This window comes from Peromyscus californicus, unplaced genomic scaffold (genome assembly GCF_007827085.1).
Source record: "Peromyscus californicus insignis strain IS unplaced genomic scaffold, ASM782708v3 Scaffold_20__1_contigs__length_68692818, whole genome shotgun sequence".
Lineage (NCBI taxonomy): Eukaryota > Metazoa > Chordata > Mammalia > Rodentia > Cricetidae > Peromyscus > Peromyscus californicus.
In genome coordinates, this window is record NW_026294503.1 from 37877704 (window position 1) to 37899837 (window position 22134).

At 46.8% G+C, this 22134-nt stretch overlaps 1 protein-coding gene across 5 annotated transcripts in view; it reads right to left on the reverse strand.

Moving 5' to 3' along the window:
• Positions 1–4651: 4651 nt before the first annotated feature.
• Positions 4652–22134, reverse strand: part of Kcnk9 (potassium two pore domain channel subfamily K member 9) — a 40337-nt gene continuing 22854 nt past the window's right edge. Inside the window, exons 2-5 of one of the 5 annotated variants that reach the window (XR_008220527.1) lie at positions 13679–14590; positions 7329–8492; positions 6944–6992; positions 4652–6637 (exon numbers count right to left, since the gene is read on the reverse strand). Coding sequence is in view for 1 of the 5 variants with exons in the window: in XM_052747951.1 (XP_052603911.1) it covers positions 13719–14590 (872 nt within the window). In the remaining 4 variants the exon portion in view is untranslated. The other 4 variants (XR_008220526.1, XR_008220525.1, XR_008220524.1 and 1 more) reach the window with 4 other exon arrangements.

Genomic DNA, 22134 nt, shown 5'->3' on the forward strand with positions numbered 1-22134 from the left:
CAGTCAGGTTCTCGCTAGGAATTTGGAAATGAGATCCAATGATTATTAATTACAGGAGTCTAAAGAGAAAGATCAGAGAAATATGGGCATGGCGCCCCCATTTGTGGGCAGCCCTGGCTTAATGTAAGAGGCTTGGGCTGTGAATCTGGTTTGTGTGAATTGGCCACCTGTAGGCTTGGCTCCTGGACTACTGAATCACTCGGTGATGATCAAGTTTAGATTATATAACACTTCCTGCTTCTTGTCCCCAAGATTCTGCCTAGCTGGAAGGACATTTAGAATGAGTAGCTGTGTCCTTGGACTTCAGGGGGTGGAGATGCCGTGATGTGAAAATGAGCAGCTACAGGAAGTGAATCCTACACAATGTGAGCTGAGCTCTGGGGAACAACCAGTAACATGGATATTGTCTTCTCCTAGTGATGGGGTGATCTCGCGGCTTTGTAACCCAGAGACATGTTCCAGGATGTTCCTAGCTGAATTCTTGATAACTAGAAGAACAAAGGTCCCTTACAAAGAAAACTAGGGTCTGGGAAGATGAGGGGGTAAAGTGCTTTCTACACATGATAACCTTGACATGGTATGTGTTCCTGTTGTTGGGAGGGTGTATAGACTTGAAAGTAAGTGTCACTCACATTTTAAATGAAGAGGGGTGTGCATGTCAAAGATTGTACTAAAGGAGAAGCCTAAAATAGGGTGGGCCACTCCAGGGTGGTGCTCAGCTATGCTAAATAACCAGATCTAGGAATTCATTATGTAGGGGACATCTCTGTGAAGACCCCTCCTTCATCCAGAGATGTTGTAAAAATCAGATGTTGGACTGACCTCCTGAGCAGCCCGTGTGCTCAGGAACAAACATGGACTACTTGTGACCCTCCAAGACCCCCAAAGGCAGAGTGGTTTGAAGACATCATGCTCTTTTGCTGAGTGTCTCCTTCAGTGGCAAGGTCACCTTGCTTCAGGACCTAGGCTCAGCAGCCTCCAGCTTAAAACCTTCTTGTCTATATAACAAAGGAAAGTTCTGGAAGGTTTTGTGATGCTAGTTAATACTCCATCCAGGACATAGCCAAGTCACTTCACTCAAGGCTCATTGGCCAGAATGAATCATGTGATTGTCCCCACTGAGGGGACCAGGAAGTGCTGCTCCCTGCCCCTCCCTAGTAGATTTGGGGTTTGATCAATGCCAACTGATCTGGGGAGAATGGATCCATTGATTAAATATGTCCGAAGTGTTGAGCTTAGAAAGCTCAGTTTCAGCCGGGCGGTGGTGGCGCACGCCTTTAATCCCAGCACTTGGGAGGCAGAGGCAGGCGGATCTCTGTGAGTTCGAGGCCAGCCTGGACTACCAAGTGAGTTCCAGGAAAGGCGCAAAGCTACACAGAGAAACCCTGTCTCGAAAAACCAAAAAAAAAAAAAAAGTTTCTTCTGGATAGTGAACTCTGAGAAATCCTGTAGTGCGGCGGAAGGGGACCTGGAACATAGTGAATGGTATGTGTGGCCTTTTGGTTACATGTGCATCTTTCACTGTGGTGGGGCTGAGATGTGCAGCTTACAGGCTAGTCCATGGAAAGCACTGTCAGAGAGCCACATTCTCAAATGGAAAGCACCTACCTCACAACCTGGCACAAGGTCCTTGTCCCTATGATTGTTGAGGAGATCTACTTGTGGGCTTACTGACTCTGTCTCTCTGTCTGTCTCTGTGTGTCTCTGTCTTTGTCTCTCTGTCTCTGTCTCTTTCTGTCTCTCTGTCTTTGTCTCTCTCTGTGGCTCTGTGTCTGTCTGTCTGTCTCTCCCCCGTCCCCCCACTCTTTCTCTCTCTCTCTCTGAAATCAGGCCATGCCCTATAGTCTTTTTCCCAGGACAGAGCTGATAAGACAGTGTGCTGTGACATTGAAGCTCGTAGGGAGCTGAGTTCTCACCCTTCCCCAGCTGAAGAAAAAGGAAAGATGTCATGATATCCATGATGCCTATCACTCCTAACTGTCCAGAAACAGAAGGGAGCCGATGGGTCTAGCTCTTCCTTCAAGGCCACCCATATTGGCTGCCTATGGCCATGAGGTTAATTACTCAGCTAGAGCTCCTCACTGGGGTACTTCACGTCAGCTTCCTGTCTACAAACCATTGTATCTCTGAGTATTTAGGTTTTTATTTGATGTAATTATCTTTGTGGTTGTATTTACTTCATCATCTTGCTAAAACCTCCCCTCATTTCTTTTTTCTCTCTTTCTTTCTCTTTCTTTTCTTTTTGGTTATGGAATTCCCATTTGTACAGAGGTGACCAAAAGCTAGGATGCCACATGGCCTTCATGCAGTGGCATGCTGCTGTGAATTCCAGAGCCACCTTGTCACCTCAATCTCTCATCCCACCCTATATAAAACTGCTCTCCCCTCTTCAGGAACTCCCACCCCACCCACCCCCCCACCCACCCACCCACCCCACCCCCCGCCCAAGTGAGTGGTGGGTATATCTGGGAATGTTGTCTGCTGGATGTGGTTCTCTGGCTGGCCTCAGACCATCACAAACATACCTTGGAATCCTGGTGAAACTATAAACCTCCATAGCCTTGACTGTGCAGTCTCAAGAATATACACACCACCCTAGAAGCAGTATGGTGGGGTGTTGGGCCCTGACCCCCGTTCCTTGGGTAGCTGTTGCCTTGCTGGCTGACCTTGATCAGGTGTCCTCCCTATGCTGATTCCCTGCCCGTTTCCTTCCTCCTAAACAGCTTACCGGAGGTTCCTTGTTTGTGTATCCTGCATTTGGTGTAAACAGCTAGGATGCAAGAATGTAAAATATCTGTAGCGAACTTCTGCCCTCTGGGGTTCTCCCACTGTGCTGTAAGCCTGTATTTAAGGCCTCCTCCCCTCCTTCAATAAACGGCATTCTACTGAGACAAACGACCCGATTTCTGCTTTAATCCTCAGCCCCTTGTTCTGACATGGTGAAGGGGTGGTAGCGTGGGCGCGACAGTGAGGGATGGGGTGTGAGAATTTCTGCTGCTTCTGTCACCATGGGAGACCGAGATAGTTGGTGGCGGACAGGTACGGGGTGAGGGGGTAGAGATCTGATGAAAGAAGAACCAACAGAATATTCTGGGGGCTCAGATCTGGAATGGGAAAGGTAAGCCATGAGTCCTCAAGTTCATCCGCAGGAGACGACTGCTTGTGTAGAAGAAGAATTCATCTGTGTGCAAATGAGACTTGAAGTGCTGATTGGAAACCAGGTGGGAATGTGACAAAGGCCATGGATGGTGTCACTGGAGTCCTTAGGTATGAGTGAAAGGAATGAAGACAGAGGTGAGCTGGCTGGGTTCACAGCCCCCACCCCACCTCCCACAAACCCCGAGTACCTGTAAGGCCCAACAGCTGGGTGCTTAGCAGCCCAGGTGACTACCATGGAGTGGAGGAAAAAGACTGCCTGGACCCCAAAATGTGAACATAGGAGTCTTTGCGCAATGAGGGAAATGGGGGCATGAATGACGTACCCTCAGGGTGCCCACCCGTAGTTTGACGGAGGAAGACTAGAACACAGTGCAAACATGCCAGACACTTTAATTAAAAAAAAAAAAATAGAAAAGTGCAATAGTTTACAAGTCTACAACAGCAGGTGATTTTCCCGCAAAGACATATGAGATGTATACAGCTTGCTTACTGCATTTATTACAAGAGAAAAAAAGAAAAGCTACAATCCCTGCGTAAGGTACATATTTTACATGAGCTAGCTGGCTACTAAGATGTGTAAACATTGGTAATACAGGTAAGCTACATAACAAATACATCTGATATTCACTTGAGGGGTAGGGTTCTAAGGCCTTTTGTGAAGGTGCTCTCTCTCTCTCTCCTGAAGGCTGAGCGGCCAGAGAAGGTGAACACGGGGTACACACAGGAGCACAGAGGACTCTGTAGTTGGGCAGGGATCGCTGGTCTTGTCTCTTCAGGTGCAGGGTTCTGCCCAAGGCCTGGTACCTGTGCTGGACCTGTCATGCAAATCCACCCCCCAACCCTAGGACAGAAAGGGAGAGTCCCACCTGGGCTCAGGACGCACTGCGCCACCCTCCTGGAATGTGACAATGGCTAGAGAGTACTTCAACCTCGTTTCCTGTGGCACTCTGAAGGTTCTCATTGCCCTTCCCATGGGGGCATTGTAGCCAGCCTTTGGCAGCTTCACCTTCAGACCCTCGCCACACAAAAACACTCAATAATGTACCCCTCCCCAAAAGAACAAAACAAAAAACATTAGATCCAAAGATACCTAGTGAATATGTTCATGTATACTCTCTCTCTCTCTCTCTCTCTCTCTCTCTCTCTCTCTCTCTCTCACACACACACACACACACACACACACACACACACACATGATTACATGAGGGCCCACATCCCCATGTCCCCCCACCTTCCCACCCCCCATCTCCCCCACCCCCATGAACTCTGTGAGTACATGCCATTTATTTTGACAGAGATGCATTCGACACTAATTCAAGCTTCATGTCTATACCTGGGGTCACAAATGACAGGTGCTTTGTTTTTTGCTTGTGGGCTGGTTTTGTTTTGCTGTCATGAGGTACACAGATATACACTGGGCTGAGGTTAAGACAGTACAGCTATGAGGGGAATGTTCTACTCTTTCTTAACCTGCTAGGAATAGGCTACAGCATCTTCTTCCCCTGTTTATCAACTGTGGGGTAAAAATTCAGTTCACTGTCTTTGACATCCTCTGTTCCTTGTCTTCTGTGTGTAATTGTAAACCTTTCTATCAATGTATGGAAAAATAACAAAATATCCCAGATTTCTCCCAATGGGACCAACCTGAATTCTTATGCAAATTTTGCCCAGCAGGATTCAGGGGGTCTCTACCCTCAGCACAGTGTCTGTTTGGTGGAGGTTTCTGATAAGGCAGAAGATGGGCTAAGATGACCTCAGAAGGGCCTTCCCAACCCAAAACCAGCTGTCAAGATGCTATTTGTGGCCTGAATGAACAAATGGTATAATTAGCCCTTTTCTGGAATATGGTCTTCTCTGAGGAGCCATCAAATTACAGAGAAATCTTGTTAATTGTGGGTTCTGCTTCACTGGGTTCCCACTCATCGCATTTTCCCCGTTTCATTTGAGTTTTATTTTTCTACCCAACTTCTAAAGTTCCAGCTTGAAAAAATGAAAACAATTGTCAAGGCATGCTCTAGCTCCTCTCTCTGCTCCCTAAACACATCTTGGAAGCATGTGGTCCACTGAACTCACAGCCTCACGGGGCCAGGGAGGGCCTTGCCCACAGAGCTCTCCAGAGTGACTCTTACTGTGGCACAATTGCTCCAGCTCATCTGTGAGTGACAGTGGGACCACTAAGTGGACATCAGTCACTACTACACAGAAATGTCCCCACCGCTGCAATTCCCATCGGGAGCTGTGCCATCCTCTCTAGGCGAAGAAAGGCAAGGGCCCTTTAGGAATACGAGGGCCTGGTTGCCTGATGAATGTCCCACCCACAACCGTGCCATTGTTCAAGGGAGCTGAAGGAGAGGCCACTGGATGGGTGATAAGCTTGATGCAGGCCAGTTCTTCAGTGAAAAGTCCACAATACAGCTCAGCCTGGCAAAGGATAAGTCCCCGAGAGAGGGTGACTGACCCATCCTTGGGAATCTTGTACCAGCTTGTAAGGACTTGACCTAGTCTCTCCTCTGACCTCGTCTACCAAATGCCAACAAAGAGCTAGGGTGTACTGACATGAGTTTGATCTCCTGTGTACCAGTGTGTATCCAAGAGACACCCACTTCTGGCCTGGCCATTCCATCTTCTGCAGAGGAGGATGAGAAATGACTTGCCAAGGCCCTGTGACACAACCCTATGTAAGGATGGCACGTCAGGGCTGGCTCTTAGGAAGATGCCCAGGGTCCCCTCTACCCACTGCCCAGCAAGCTGCAAAAGGCAAGCCAACACTGTTTCCAGAGCCAAAGCTAATGCCTGAAGTTTACAAGATCCTCCCTCACCTCACCTCACACTCCAAATTGAGCGTGCTCTCTGGATACCAAGTCTCCCCAGAACTGGATTGGAGCCTCCAAAGAGGTCAGGACTCAAGAGAAAATGGCAAACTATAAAGCCAAATGTACCGAGTAATTCAAGCTCCTTCCTCTTCTCCCACCTCCCTCCAGACCATAAGCTCTCTCCCGACATAGCCCTTCATGTCAGTTGTCACCATGGTGAAGGTACAGTGAGAAGAAGATCAAGCCCACCCCTCCCACTGTCCACCTTTGTGTCCCCACACAATTTCAGACAAGACCAAAGTACTCTTTGAGGCAAATTTCCAGCCCCATGTTCTTAGAAGATCAGTTATACCAGCATCTGCAGGATGAGGCTCTACCCCGCCCCATCCTTTCAGAACCATCCTTGGCTGGGATGACTGGATTGAACATTTCTATGCTCGAAGTCCTTCTCAGGTCTACCTCTCAGGAAGGGTCACCTGACAGGGTCACACAGTGTTACTGGATGGGGTCCAGCAGAAGCCCTTTGTCCCGTGCAGGTGGCAGCCACTTTCTGCCATGTGCATGGGCCTGCTGGCCACCCTTCATGCCAGAGAACTCAATACCGTTGGTCCAAGGTGTGTCCTCTAGGGTCCATTGGTACGAAGATGATGCCTGAAGACAAATGTCTACAAGGTTAATAATGACAATTACAGGCTTAAACAGCACATGGTTCCCCTCTTAGCATTCATTACTAAAGCAGGAAAAGGAGGTACATTCCTGGCACCAGGTACATTCCTGGAAGTTTCTCCCCTCCATTAGGAATCCATGCAAAGCCTCCTCCCCAGGGTGAACCCCACCCATGTGGTTTCCTCAAAGGTAACACCCCTCCCTCCCTTTTCTAAGTTGTGCCCTTGTATGACTTTCTGTGTTCGAGGCCTCCACCCCCTCCCACCCACACACTTCAGTACCAGCCCTCTGGGATCCGCAGACACCTTGTCTTGGAGATCAAGTCTTGCAGCTTTTCTGAGCCTTGTCAGCCACCTGCTGAACAGAAGAGCTCTGACTGCCCTCCTGCCCAACACCCACACCCCTGCTAGCAGCAGAGCATGGGCGTACAACAGGACTTGATGTTTTTTTATCTGTACAGCGTTGCACCAGAATAGGTCTGGAGTTATCCTTTGGACGACCCCACAACATCCAGTTGACCTGAAGGGAGGTGAGCTGGGCCAAGGGCACATACTTTCCCGAGAGCAAAGCAGGTGCTCAGGAAACATTCACATGTAGTTCTCACAAGCACCCTGTGCAGTGGGAACTGCTCAGAACCTCCAATGTGAGAGTGTGAAAACTGAGGCATGGAGGGGTAAAGCCACCACCCACCTGTGAATGACGGAGGTTGGTCCCGGGTGTGTAAAATGCCAGCCCCAAGCAGCTTTCACCACACCATGCTGCTCTGGGGATGGGAGAGGGAACAAGAAGTGGGTGTTCTTGTCTCTCCCAGAGCCCCAGAGGTCCAGGGTCTTGTGTCAATGTGCATGACTCCCAAACCACCCTTCCTCCGTGGAGAAATTGACACTGCACCACCTGATTCCCTTGTGATGTTCCCATCACCAGACCCACCTACCACAGGGAGAAACATCCCAGCATGCTTCTATAGTCTGAAGATGTACCCACCCTCTGGCGCTGTGGGCCCATTGTGAATGGCGGGCCCATTGTGAATGGCGCACTCAACCCCCCAAGGCACGTGCAATTGAATAGCGAGCAATGCAATGCAAACCAGGATTTGGGTTGTTTCCAAGGATTTGCATTGGAATACCCCATGTCTACTTCAGCCAGATAACTCATGCTTGGACTTGCTTTATATTCTGGGGCCTTCCTCCCTTCTGTGAGTGCTTTCTAACTCTCTGCTCCTAAGGCTGACCCATGGGAAATTTGCTTCTCGGTGTGTTCACCCATGAGGAGCAAACATAGAGGAACACAGAGAAGGGTTAAGTCTACAGGGGAGCAAAAAGGGCAGGAAGGACTTTGAAGGGAGGACCAATGTGTTCCATCTCTACCTCCATGCTGCAGAGCAACAGGGAGACCCTCCAGGAGGGTAAGCAAAGGTCACACAGCCATAGCAGGTACGTCTCACGGGTCGGAAGGCAAAGGACTGTGCTCTAGAACATGCCAGAGCAAACATCTCAAAGACAGAGATAACAAATATAGCCCTTCATGGCTAGGGCAGTGACATGACAATAAGTCACACTTCTATGGTATCGAATGAGGAGAGAGTGTGGTGGTCATCGCCACTCATGAGGTTGCCGCTAGGAGCCAAGGCGGCCCAACAGATTTGCAGGCAAGGGACCCTACAAGGACCATGGCTCTGTGCCTTCTGTCTAGGTATAGCTGGGCCATTCCCACAGGTCTTTAAGGGAAAGGGTGCTGACACTCGCCCCTCGTGGAAGAGGTCCCCGGGAGAGGTCAGAAATCCGAAGCCTGCTTGGGCTTCACAGTGAAACCCAGCATCCATGGACGCCTCTCTTGAAGATGCAGTTAGGTCGCCTAACAGAGGAAAACAATATTTAATATGACTTATTTATTCACAACAAAATCAGTAACCACAGAGGTCCCCAGAGAGACAAACATCCAATGCATAAATCAGGGCTAAACAACATCAACTACATCATTTTCTTGTCAACAGTTCTTCAACTCGAGGCAACGAGCAGACGACAGCAGATCATGGGCATTCTACAAGACTACGGGCCTGGGGTCCTCAAAACTATCAATTATCAAGAGACACAAACACAGTGAGGGAGATGCCCTCAATTGGGGGGTTGGGGAACAACAAGACAAGCAGGTGTGGGGTGTGATCTTGGAAGGCGTCTTAGATTCACAAACAAGCTCAATACGACATTTTGGGGGACACTCTTGGGGAATTCTTTATACAGCTTATATTATTGTATTAGATGTTCTTATACTAAGTTTCTTAGGTGTGACAATGGTACTACTATGTAAGAGAATGCACTTGTCATGGGAGATATACAATGTTGTCTTTGGCTGAACCACCTAAAAGCTGTAGACATCATGACACCTTTTCTTCCAACCTTCTCAGTGTTGAGGGGGGTATTGAGGCTGGGGTTCTGGGTGAGAGGTATCAGAAAACCCATAGTGCTGTCCTATCAACTTTTCTGTCAGCCTTGGATTTTTTTCAAAGTTGGTGTCAAGGGAATCATGATCATAGACTTCTGTGTTCCTGAAGCAGCAAACTCTACCAACATGTGGTCAAGATGGGATAACAGAAAGTCAATACAAGCCCAGCACTGTGTAGGGAACCCATGATGCGTGACACCGAGGTCCACATAATGACCAATGCTCTATGCCAGCACTTGGGTCTCTTCGCCTTCCCAGCTCTCCATCTCCTGTCACGATTTTGGCTGGGTTTTTGGTGGCCTAATCTTCAAAGGTGACCTGATCATCCAAGCCAAAGGTCCTTGTGGTCAAGCTCATCTTGTGCTAAGTGCCCCTACATTCCCCATCCTCACTTGACCATCCTCTTAAGAAGAAAGCTACAGAGGCTCAAGGAGCAGAATGACTTCCAAGAGCCCAGTGAGGCAAGACAGAAGAACCATTCCCTGCCCTACCACTCTTTCCTCACCTAGGATGCCTCCTAGGTCCTGAAAAGACCTTGACTCTGGAGGGAAATGCATCTCGGATGTGCGTGAAGGTCATAACCACTTTCAGAACTGAGCCACAGTGAACAGATTCCGGCAAGCTTGGAGCTGGTAGAATGGACCCATTCCGGCGTCCACCTCAGATCTCATACCTCTGTGGACACTCTCAATGATTCTCTGACTTAGGGCTCATTGTTTTAGAAAGAATGTGTGGAAGTAAGGCTGGCAGCCCCCATGATAGGTCCTCATTTTCTGATCTCTTTCTTTCTCTCAGAGTGCACAGACAAGGGAGATCTCTGAAGAACCCTGATCCCTCCAGATTCCAGCTGGAATAGATTGGCACTAGGATTCAAGGTCCATACAGCTTTCATATCTGGATGAAAATGATAAAAATGACCTATCTCAGCTTATCTACTTACTCTCCAGATGTCTTCTCAATCAGGTGCACAGAGAACATACAGGTGTGCCCATTTACTATGGCCATGCTGAGTGCCAGCACCCCTGTCAATCAATCACCCCCCATGACTCTCACAACTCTTACAAGAGAGTGATAGCATTTGCAGCATGCTTGGAGACTGCTGACTTGGCCTTCGGACTGAATGGGGCAACCAGAAAGCACAGAGCTGATTCTAGTTTGGGGCCTAAAAGAGAATCTCAAAACCCAGAGAGGGAGGTTCCCTCTGATGTTCAAAGTCTAACAGGCTAAAGGGTGAGACAGCACTTTCTTCCTGGGATGGGTACCTTTGAGGGTCAAAATGGGATGAACACTAGAAATCAGCAAGCCCAGAGCACTGGGTTACTCCATAGCATTGTCTACTTCTTCCTGTCCTTGATGAAGTAAAGATGGAGATCACTTAGTGAAGAGTTCAAGTGAGTCAGATATCTTATTAAGTATATACAAGGCAAATTGACTTCCAGGAACTGGACAGCAAGCCAGCCTCCGGTTCCTGAAGCTGAGTCCCTTATGCAAATAACCTGGCATGAGGTCATCTCCCTTACTGTTGAAGGGGTTTGGTTAACTGGATGGAGGGAAGTGTACAACAATCACTTGGCCGAAAGAAGTTGCCAAGTGTATGAGAGAGGGAGAGAGGCCTTGGCCAGAGACACGATACAGTCCAGCAATGGGGGATCTTTGGAATGCTGTTCAAAACAGCCACCAGCAGCTAGGACAACAGCAAAAGGAATCGTAAAGACCTATATTCTGGACACATGACCTCAGATATGTTGACCCTCCTGAACCTCAGTGTCCTCTTCGGAAAATGGGAGAATCAGTGGAGCTCCCTGCCCGCCCCCCACTTGGAGGCCCTCGGCCTCTATTGGTGGGCTCTTCACGGAAGTGGCCCACTCTTATCTTGTAAAGAGGAAAGTCCTTCAGAACTTGACTTCTCCATGCCCTCCCCCCAAAGGGAGCACATCACTGGATGTGCCCAGAGAATAATCTCACCAGGTTCCATGCTAAGGAACAAATGGGTCATTCGAGAAGATCCACTCACAGAGAGATAGGCCAAGATTCATTCCCTCCCTCCATGCTCTTATGTTGAGCTTGGAAGAGACAACCTGGTGCCCTTTCTTCCAAAGCTAAACTGGCGATAAAAAGCTGAAGACATGGGTCGGGAGGGAGGTGTTACAAGAACGAGTTCACTCTACAACTCTTTACCTTGCAGAAAATAGGGGAGGGTCAGCCTCGTGAGAACATAGAAGGTGCTGTCTATATTTCCCTAGGAAGAGGGGATCTCCCTGCCATTAAATCTTTTCCATTCAATGGTCACTGTGTGACCACTTTGCACAGATCCATGAGTGGGAAGCCAGCTCTACAGATAGGCTGAGCCTATGTCCCTCTGATGTGACTCCTGGGCCTAATGATTGGCCCTATGGAGACACAGAGCAGGGTCCCTCCTCCACTGGAGGGCTGAGTCAGGACACCTTGGTGTCAGGGAGTCCACCTTCTGGACCCTTCTGGGTAGGGACTGAGAGTAGATCTTTGGTTCTCTCAGTGCCTCAGCGCCATATACAGATCAGAGTTGATCACACATACCCCCCATTTGAGGGAAAATCTTACAACAGTTTTCAGGGGGTTCCTACATGTGTTCCAGGAAGCCTCATCCGAGGCATAAAGTACTCTGCATATAGGCATCAGGATTGTCACGTCTGTGACCCAAAAGAGCCAACAATCTCTTTGCAGAGCAAAAACATTCAAGAAGATTGATTGCTTCTATTCTCTGGACAGACTTGAGAACCCTGTGCAGGGCATTCCATACAACAAAAATCTCAAACAAGTGAACTGATAAAGACCTTGAAGTTTGTATATGTCAACTTTGGCCAAGAGAGTCTAAGGTTCACAGACTCCTTTTGAAGGTCCCGTGTCCTAGACGAAGGGGGATGTTTCAACACGGGGTGTAGCATTAAGTGCATGCATTGACTTTCCAGAGGAGTCCTGGATGCTCCTGGTTTCAGCCCAGTGGCACACATGCTTGGGACTGGTGGCATTTGAATGCTGTGTCCTTTAAGAAATCTTGAAGATCAGTAAGTGCGTTCCTTGTGCATGCGTAGTGTAGCCAAAGCCCATTTCCATCCAAAAGCCAGAAACTTCCAGTGTACGAAGAAGGAGTGGGAGGATGAGTGAATGGGTGACTTTTAGAGATGACAGGGATGGTGATGAGAGAGATTAGAGTCCCTCAGTGAATGTAGAGGCCGAGCTGCCCTCGGACTCCTGCGATTGAAAGGGCCTACATGTGCCATATTCTCTAGCCTGAACTATCCCCTAAAGGGCCATCCTTTATTGATAGTGGGGAAGAATTTCTCCACTACCTAGACAAAAGCATCCCCTGAGATTGACAATTCCCCAGTAGGCCAAGATACAGCCTCTAAACACTTCCTGAGACCAACATGTAAAGAGAACTTCTCCCTATTTACAGACTCAATGCATCTAGAGAATCTTTCCTGAAATATATCTCTCTATATATATATTTAAACAAGGAATGCCCTGTCACTTTCTTATTAGGAAAAGAAACCGCATCATCATTCTGATACCCATTCTCATCCAAGCATTCCAAAACTAGGACTCTTATCCATGCAGGTAGAGGCTTTCGAGTCATCATTGTCACAGTCATCATCATTTGGAAGAGGGAAATAATAAAATAGAGACTCTTGGGTCCCAACAATCTTCCTATTTACCCTGACAACTCCAGCTGCAGGGAAAGCTGTTGGAACTGGAAATGCTGAAATTAAAAATGTCTTGAGGAAGGTGACACTGGTGGCTTCTGACTACTCCTTGGAACCCTTAGCTTCCTCTTCCTTGTGTCAGGGATGTGGGGATGTCACCAGTTCCCAAAAGTGCGTGCGTCTTAAGAGTTCATTTTAAACTGGTAAGCTGACCTGATCCGTGGTCTTTTCCACCTCTACCCTGAAGAGTAGTGAATGGGATTTAGAAGCCACTTGAAACTATGGCCATATGATACATCTTGGGTCAAAAGTGCTTTTATGGGATGTGCTCAATTTGGCAAGGTGATCAACCTCGCAGGGTTTAGTTTGTTGGGAAGCAGCCTCCAGGAGACTGTTAATAAAATTGTATGAGTGAGAAGGGAAGTGAATACCTGATACTTTCCACCTTGTCGCACAACACACCTGCACACAGAAGCACACACACTCATTTTGCACATGCGTACATACAGCCACCCAGTCCTTGGGGAAAAAGAGAGGAGTTAAGGTCGGAGACATCACTACAGGTAGGCAGTCAAAGGCTTCGGGTTGGGCATCCTCTCAGCTCTGTCTTGGTGCTCTTGTTCTCATACCTGTCCTAGGAAAGCCACCCCAGAGAGAGGAGGCAGGGTAGGGAGAAATGTAAGGCATATCTCTGCTGGGGAGAAAGGAAGGAATCCATGCTTCGTGCTCAGGTGCCAGTTTCAGAGAGGATTGGGCCTCTATTTTTCCCTTTGGACAGCTCTGCCTGGCTGGAAAGGTGGGAAAGAAATGAAACCAGGAAAGGAAGGAAGAAAGGAATGATGATGACCGTAATCAGAAAAAAGGAGAGTAATAATAAATAAGGGGAGAAAGAGGAGTTGGGCCAATGGAACTTACATCTGCATGACAAATGACTCCGTCTACTTCCCTCCCACACTTAGATGGACTTGCGACGGAGGATCATCCTGTGGTTCTGATGCCTGCAGGTGTGGAACCCAGGAGGGATGATGGTGCCGAACGGGGTCCGGAAGAAGGTGTTCCTCAGTGTGTTTGGGGAGAGCTGATGAACCCTGCAGGAAACGGAGTGGACAGTAGCCCGGACATTCCTGTGAACCACAGCAGCACCAGAAGGAGCCACCGTAACAACCTCAGGAACATCATCATCGTCATCATCTTGGGCGGCGGCACCACGCGGGTAGCAGAGAAAGCACAGAGTCCTGCCATGTTTCCTCAGGAAGGCCACAGGATGGAAGCTAAAGTGGCCACGTGGCACATGTATCGCATTGCTTGGGGTTCCAGAAAGTATCTGCGCAACTTCTCCCTCCAGCATCTCCTCATCGGTATTCATGGTCAGGAATCGCAGGACCACGAGATTGAGAAAGGCACCGATGACGGTCAGCCCCACCAGGATATACATGAAGCTGAAGGCCACGTAGAATGGCTTCTTCTGCAGAGCACCTTTGGACTGCAGGGCCACAAAGTCGCCGAATCCTATAGTAGTCAGTGTAATGAAGCAGTAGTAGTAGGCGTGGAAGAAGCTCCAGTCCTCGCACTGGGAGAAGGCAGCCGCCCCAAGGCACAGGGTGCCCATGCAGGAGAAGAAGCCGACGGTTACCATGTTTTCCATAGAAACATCAGTGTTGCGCATGCCACAGCATTTCTTGAAACGCCTCAGCATCCTGCGCACAACGGTGTTCATGCGCTCACCCAGGCTCTGGAACATGACCAGCGTCAGAGGGATGCCCAACACAGCGTAGAACATACAGAAGGCCTTGCCAGCATCAGTACCAGGTGCAGCGTGTCCATATCCTAGGGGAAGGAAAAGAAGAGTGGGGACAGTCATCAGGAAAGGTTCTGTGAGGTTCGGGAGTAAAGATGGAAACGTCAGGCATTTATAACAGCAAGGAGATTAGGGCATAGAAAGACAAAGAACCAGTTCAAAAGTCTCATGAGCACTAGGATCAGAGGGATGGGGGCGGGTGTCAATACAAAGGGATTCGATTACATATCTCTAATCTCAGAATGTAAAATCAAAAAATTCGACAAAACCTAAAACTTCTTGTTTTGTTTTGTGACAGTGCTTCATGTAGTCCAGGCTAACCTCAAACTCATTACATAGCTGAGGCTGTCCCTGAACTCCTGATGCCCCTACCTCCACCTTTCCAAGTGCTGCGATTGCAGATATGGGCCCTCAAGACTTTTGGAGTAGCACCATCATGCCACAAGTAGAAGATTCCATCCAATGAAACTTTGTGCTTGATTAAAAAAATCTCCCTAAGCTATGAGGTGCTTGCGTTTGCACTAGAGTTGTTTCCATAAAACAGCACATTATATAGACACAAATATCCCCAAATCCGAAAAGGTCTCCCAAAGCCCCACGCACAAAAATGGGTAGGAGCATTTTGGATAAGGGATGCTTATTAGCCTTAACTATCTTACCACCTAGGAGGCAAAGAAGACTAGTTTGGAAAGTATCCCTTGTGACGGTTTGATATCAGGGAGGCTGAGGCATGCCAATGCTCTTAGAGTAGCACAGCATATTTACTACTAAGAAAATTACCCAAGTACAAAAACTCAAGAGAGAAAATGGAACATCCCTACTACGGATCTCCATAAAGAGTAACTACTGAAAGGACAGTCACCATGTGCCAGCAGGAGGCTGACTCCTCAGGTGCCTAACTGTATAATGACCCTAATCAAATGAGGTAATGACTTCAAGCCCACAAACAAGAAAGCCAGGAAGTGAGCTAGCAGGTTAGGTAACCCTGAGTTAAGAGAATGAGGCGAAAAGCAAGTGTTTAAATTGGGAGAAGTCATGACAGAGTTGGAAGAACTTGCTTTTCTTCCATTTGCTCACTGCTGTATCCTCATGCCTAGGCAGTGCCCCGAAAGGTACGAAGTTGGTCTGGTAATAGAATGTAACCTTGTATCAAAAATAACCTTCATGGAGGGGGAGCACACAGCCCTCAAAAGACTCAGTGGCTGTTAGTTCTAGTTCAAGTTCTTAAATGAAGATTGCCCAGAAGGGAAAAAAAAAGTACATCATGGACAGTGTTTGGACTGAGAATTTGAAGGCTAGAAGTCATCTTCAAAGCCTGCCCCATCAAGGAAGGTGACAGATATGTTTCCTCAAGTCACATGCTCATGGTCACTTCACCACCTGTATTATGTTATTACCCCAGAGAGTCTCTGTCAACTGATATGTGGGATGATGGCGTTTCTAGGTGGATTGTTGGGCAGATCTTCTGAGACCAGAACCATAACAGGAATCTACCAAATGTAAATCTCCCTCCTGCTTCTCTTCCACCTCCCTTCATCTGCTATCCTTTATGGTCTCTCCAGAAGACCTGGCCTCATTCTCTCTGGCACCCAAACCCTTCTACCCCAGCTAGCACTGAACTATGTTGCCTCAGATACCCCTCATCCACTACAAAGGAGAATAAATGGCATGACACGAAGTTGGAACCAGGCCAGAGAGGTTAAGAGTGGGGAGACAAAAAGGCAGAGAAGGACTGCAATGTATATTTTGATAGAACTCAACCAGTGTGAAGAATGAAGGGAGAAAACGATCGAAAGAAGCAAGATACAAAGCCTCAGGGACAAGAGGATATCAAAGAGACATCCTAGAAAATGAGAGAAATAATGGCCCAAATCAACTACATTCCATGAAAGACAAATTGACAAATTCAATCATCTCTGCAAACTCTTAAGTAGAATAAATGTAAAGAAAACTGCACATCAGCTAAGTGATAAGAAAGCTAAAGAGAGGCCTGCCGGAAGGCAGACAGAGGAAAAAAACGACCCAAGTACTACAGAGACAACACCTCTTAGACTGCTGACTTCCAGTCATAAGCAATGGAGTCCAAAAAGCAATTGGAGCCAGGACAGTACAGAGTCAAGGGGAAAACCACTAATCCAGAGTTCCATACCCAAGGGAGACAACCTTCATTTTCAGCTTTTCAAAGGTGGAGAATTCAACACCATCACATCTGCACAGCACACTTGTTGGAAGAGGAGGCTCTGCCCAAAAGAAGACACCAGATGGAAATTTGGGTCTTTGGGTGGAAAAAAATGAATCGTGTAGTGGTAAATATCATCCACACAGGTGGGATTCTCACTCCTTCTCCATGGAGCTCACCTGCACAGCAGAGTGCAAAGCCAGATGGGGTGGAATAACAGGGGGGTGCTGGGAACACAGTAAGCACTTACCAGTTCTCCATGTGTTGTATTTAATAGAGGAAATCAACACAACATCATATGGGTCAAAAGCTGAATGCTAGGTCTTACTCCCCCTATCCATCACTCATGTTCAACTCTAGTTCAAAGAGTGCTTCCAAAGCCTCCAACAGAAGCCATTTTTTTTTCTGATTTTTTTTTTTTAAATTTAAACAAGGTCTCACTCTCTTGTGCTGTCTGGCCTGAAACTCACTACATAACCTTGTCTTGAAATCACAGAAATCCCCCTGTCACAGCCTCCCAAGTGTTTGGATGACAGGCATGAGCTACCACTCCGGGCTTTCAGAGGCCATCTTTGAATTCTCATTACAATGCAGTCTTGCCTAGGAGTCAAGATTGGCACTCAAAGCAGGCCCATTGGACTCGAGCCCAGATTGCCACCTTAGAGACAGCAGTCACTATCCTCCATCCCCCAGCCTCATCCTTTACTATCACTGCCCAGGGCCTGGTGCCAGGTGAGGGTGCCATACTGCCTGCCTCCTCCAGCTGCCCAGCATGGAGAAGGTGGTGTTGGGAAATTTGTTACTGGAGAGGAATGAAATATTTATGAATGACAGACAGGGTTGGGTTTTTTTTTTTTTGTTTTGTTTTGTTTTGTTTTGTTTTTTAATCACAGTAGGGATTAAAAGCACAGATCCCAATGAAGGATGACTCAGGGTGGCTTTGAAAAGAAGCATGCTGGGGGAGGGAGCTAACCTCAGCCCCTTGTGCTTCTGGGATGGTTCCCACTTCTGCCCACAATGCGGCTAGCCTCCCATTCATCCTCCCACGAGCTCCCGAAATTCTCTAGCCCTTACTTCCCTCTTCTGGAAAGTTGACATGAAGAGATGCAGTCTCTTTAAGTCACATGGCATTTTAGAGTTTGTCCTCCTGAATTTAGTCTTTCCTCTGGAAAGGGAGGTACCAGTGTTTGTGGTTACCACATGCTAAGCCATTGCTTTCTCACAGGGCCCTCTGTGTTCTGCAGAAGGAAACCTGGCAGACTGTTTTATATAATGAAAAAGCGCACGCCCTTCCATGTGCTTCTCTGTTGCCCCAGAGGAACGTGGCTTCCTGGTCAGTTTCCTTTAACTTTGTATCTTAAAGGAGCAAATGAACCCCAAATACATTTTGTAGCCTCTAAGTGTGCAAAGCATGGGTTTCTTCTGGAAAGTAGGCAAAAGAAAGGACTGAGATGGCTTCCATCCGTAAAAGGGCCACAAAACCCTGTCTCATAGGGCCATAGGGCAATGTGGTGCCACAGATGTACCTGTCAATGCCTAGATTGTGATGTGAACCCCAAGTTAGACATGAAGTTTCCTGGGATGGGACACACTCCAGCCTTCCCCCACCCCGCGCCCCCCTCTCCTCCACGTATCTTAGGCTTAGATTCACAGTTTCTCCGTGCTTTGAAGAAAGGCTGGGGCTCCCTGTCCTTCTCCACACAAGCTTGCTTTTAGAAGCGGCTCTGGAAATGCTGTCCACAAAGAGCCCACGGGGTGGCAGGATGGTGGAAGCCTTGGCCTGCATGCTCCCTCAGCCTATCACCAGAGGTGCAAGGGTGCCCTCTGGCGGGAGATCTGTCAATGCAAGACATGAATGCAAGCACAGGTCCCACCGGCCTAGGTTCCCGCCTGGGATAGGTCCAAGAGTCACGGGGAAACTCGCTAAACTTTTTCACTGGCAAAACTTCTGTTACATGGTGGATTTTTCTCTCAGAAAGTACCATCCATCAACAGCATTTTGGCATAGATAAAATATAAGAATAGTAGTGACTCGTGTTTGCCGAGAGCTGAGTTAAGCCCTTTTTATACTCAATAACTTATCTCCTGAAGAAAAGAGGGTGTAAATGAGCCCCAAATACATTTTTTCATCTTTCCAGGTAATCAATATCCTCCCCAGCATGGATGAGGTGGTGCCCATGATCTTGGGCTCTTAGCATGGTGATTTTCCAAGTTCCCATGTCAAACTGCTCTGGGCCTTGATCCTAAGCCCCGGCTGTCAGCCACACCCACAGTGCAAATGAGGTGTCCACCTTGTCCCCTTGGTCAGAAAATGGAAATCCAGGTCCTCCCATTGCATCTGCACAAAACCTTCTTCACTTCCTGCCATCCTTTCCTGTACTCTCCACCATCCAAAAATCTCTACAAGAAAATATGGAGAGACAAATCAAAGACTCCTGAGGAAAAAAAAGGATAGAAATCCGGCTGATGTTTGAGAAGTCCATGCTAGAATTAAGAAAAATCAGTACTAGCGGGCAGCTCCTGAGCCTTTGGTTGGCATGGTCCAGCAGGAGGAAGTACACTGTTTCCCTCCCTAGGCTAATAGTGTCAGGCTCAAATGACTTTGGGTCCGTCATAGTGAAGCAAGACTTCTAGGTGATCAGAGTAAGAGAAGCCCTGACCTTGACACACTGAAAGCCATTGATTCATTTGAGGGACAGCTTTCACATTCCACATGATCTCTGACCTCTGACCTCCCTACAGCAGTCCATTCTAGAAGCTAGCCTGTATTATTCACACTGATCTCTGTTCTGTTGGTGTGTCCCTCTCCCTGGAGCCACAGAGCACTGTATTTCCAAACCTCTGAATGAGGACTTAAGTTCACTGTCTTACTGTGTGTTGGCTTATGATGCAGTGTCCCTTTGCAGGCTGTGGTGAGGCAGGGGGTTGGATGGATTCCAAGGGGCCAACAAGGGCCCCACACACAAGCATCTACCTATTTAAGCTTCTTGGCTGAAGCTCCACAGTGAGAAAACCATGCCCAAGTGGAGCATTGTCCTTGATAGCCTTCCTAAAAAAGCAAGGATGACAGTTGCTGGGGTGGACACTTGTGCATCTGTCACAGCCAATTCTCATCAACCAGCATTGTGAGACATCACAGGCAAAGGGTAGAGGCAGGCATCGCCAGGGGCTGCATGATAGCCATAATTACTGCAAGATAACAATTAAAGATGGAGGACCCTAGTCCTCCTCCATATCTCAGCTGTATGGCCTGGGCAAGTCACCTAACCATGCAAGGATGGAGATACCAAAACCCAAACAAGAAAAGAATGGAAACTACCCCCACCCATCCAATCCTGGTTACGTCCTAGACTTCCAGCCAATTCTTTTTAGTTTCTTTTCTGATTTTCAGACTTTCCTCCTTTGAAAGTTGCTGGCTATAGGAATAATGGATTATTATTCTCCTCAATGGAGAAATTCACATAATAAGAAGAAACAAGAGAAAACAGAAGAGAGATGGAAATTCAGGAACATCTACTCTCCATCTTTCCACTCAGACTTGGGAACCTTTCTTTCTGTTTCCCAAATCCTATTCCTAAATGCATTTTCCACAGCTGAGAGAAAGCTGCACATAAGCAATTATAAGAAAATGCCAACACTAGTCTATTGCCAATAGCATTCTTCATAAGCATCATTTTTAATTCATCAACTCCAAGTAGAGGCGCCACAACTTCTTCACCTAAATAGACTAAATGGGGAATGTGTTGGACTCTAATTTGCTTCTGTTGCTAACAGCCATTTGTATTTTAGCCAAAAGCATACTGTTCCTGGCCTGTGAGGTTTTACACCAAAAGCAAAAATGAAAAACCAAGTAAGAGCCAGCAATTGGGCTAGACCAGATTCTAATAGCAGTGAGGTCTGCTCTCCAGTGGAGATGACCGCTTTACTTCCCAGAGTAAGAAGTACTTGGGGAGGTCAAGTATTTGCCCAGTTCCAATAAATTATAAGCAGTGACAGTGAGAGGGCCACCCTGAATTCTCTGATCCAAAAGCCACAGCTCTTCTCAGGATGGTATGTACATAAGTGGATGAGTGCAACCAGGACTAGAATCTGCAGGTGTGCAACGTGTTCCCTGGGGAAAGAAGCTGAAAAGAATGGGAAAAAGAACAGAGCCTCAGGGACACGAAGTGCTCTGCTTTAAAAGACTTAGTGTTTGTTTCATAGGAGGTTTTGAAGAAGAGTGGAAATGGCAGAAAATATCTAAAGACATGATGAACAAAACCACTCAAACCTCGATGAAAATGTTAGTCTGAACATCTGAGAAGCTTAACAAGTGCCAAAAGAATGATAAACTGCAAGAGATTCATGCTTGGATACATCATGTTTAAACTACTAAGTGCAAAATGATGGTCCAATGTTAAAAACAAGCAAGAAAAAAAAGCAATTCATTGTTAGAGTGATTCCACAATAAGGTCCATGAGTGACTTCTCATCCCAAACCAGAGTCCAGAAGGCAATGGGATGACATGGTTAATGTGCTGAAAGAAAGTGATGACCAAGAATTTTACACCCATTTAAATTATCCTGTAAATTCAGGGAAATTAAGATGTTCTCAGACAGTGAATTGACATGGTTAAAGGTATAAACTAAAGTGGGAATCAATAAAAGATTCTATACCCAGCTAAACTATCCCTCTTTAAAAAAACAAAGAAATTAAGATATTCCTACATGAACAAACAACAACAAAAGAAAAACTAAAAGTATTCATTGCTAACAGATTTGCACTACAATGAATATTTTTAAAGTTCTTCTGACTGAAATTAAAGAACTATAGTCAGTAACCCAAATTCATAAAAAGAATTAAAGAGTAGCAATCAAGGTAACTACATATGTAAATATATAAGAGCATCAGATCCTTTTACTCATAATCTTTCTCCATCTATATAAAAGGCAACTACTTAACTTATAAAGTAGTAATTACAAAGCAGTGTTGGAGGCAGTACTTAGTTATAAAGCAATGATAAAGAAATGCCTCAATATTTCACTTTTATAACAATAATGAGAGAAGGAATGGATGTATGTTTAAAAAAAAACTTTTATAAACCACCGAAGTTGTAAGATAATATCAACTCCAACTAGCTGCTTTTAAAGACACCCATTGTTATTTGCAGAGCTGTTACTAAGGAACTAATTCAAAGCATAAAAGAAACAACATAAGAATCAAAATGACACACTAGGAAATATCTACTTATCACAAAAGAAACCAGTAATGGAGAAATAAAGGAACAAAAGAACACAGAACACAAGTAGCACACTGGCAGATTTAACACCTTCCAGATCAGTAAGTACATTAAGTGTAAATTAACCACACACTCCAATCAGCAGTTGGAAGTTGGCAGATAGACAAAAACAAAAC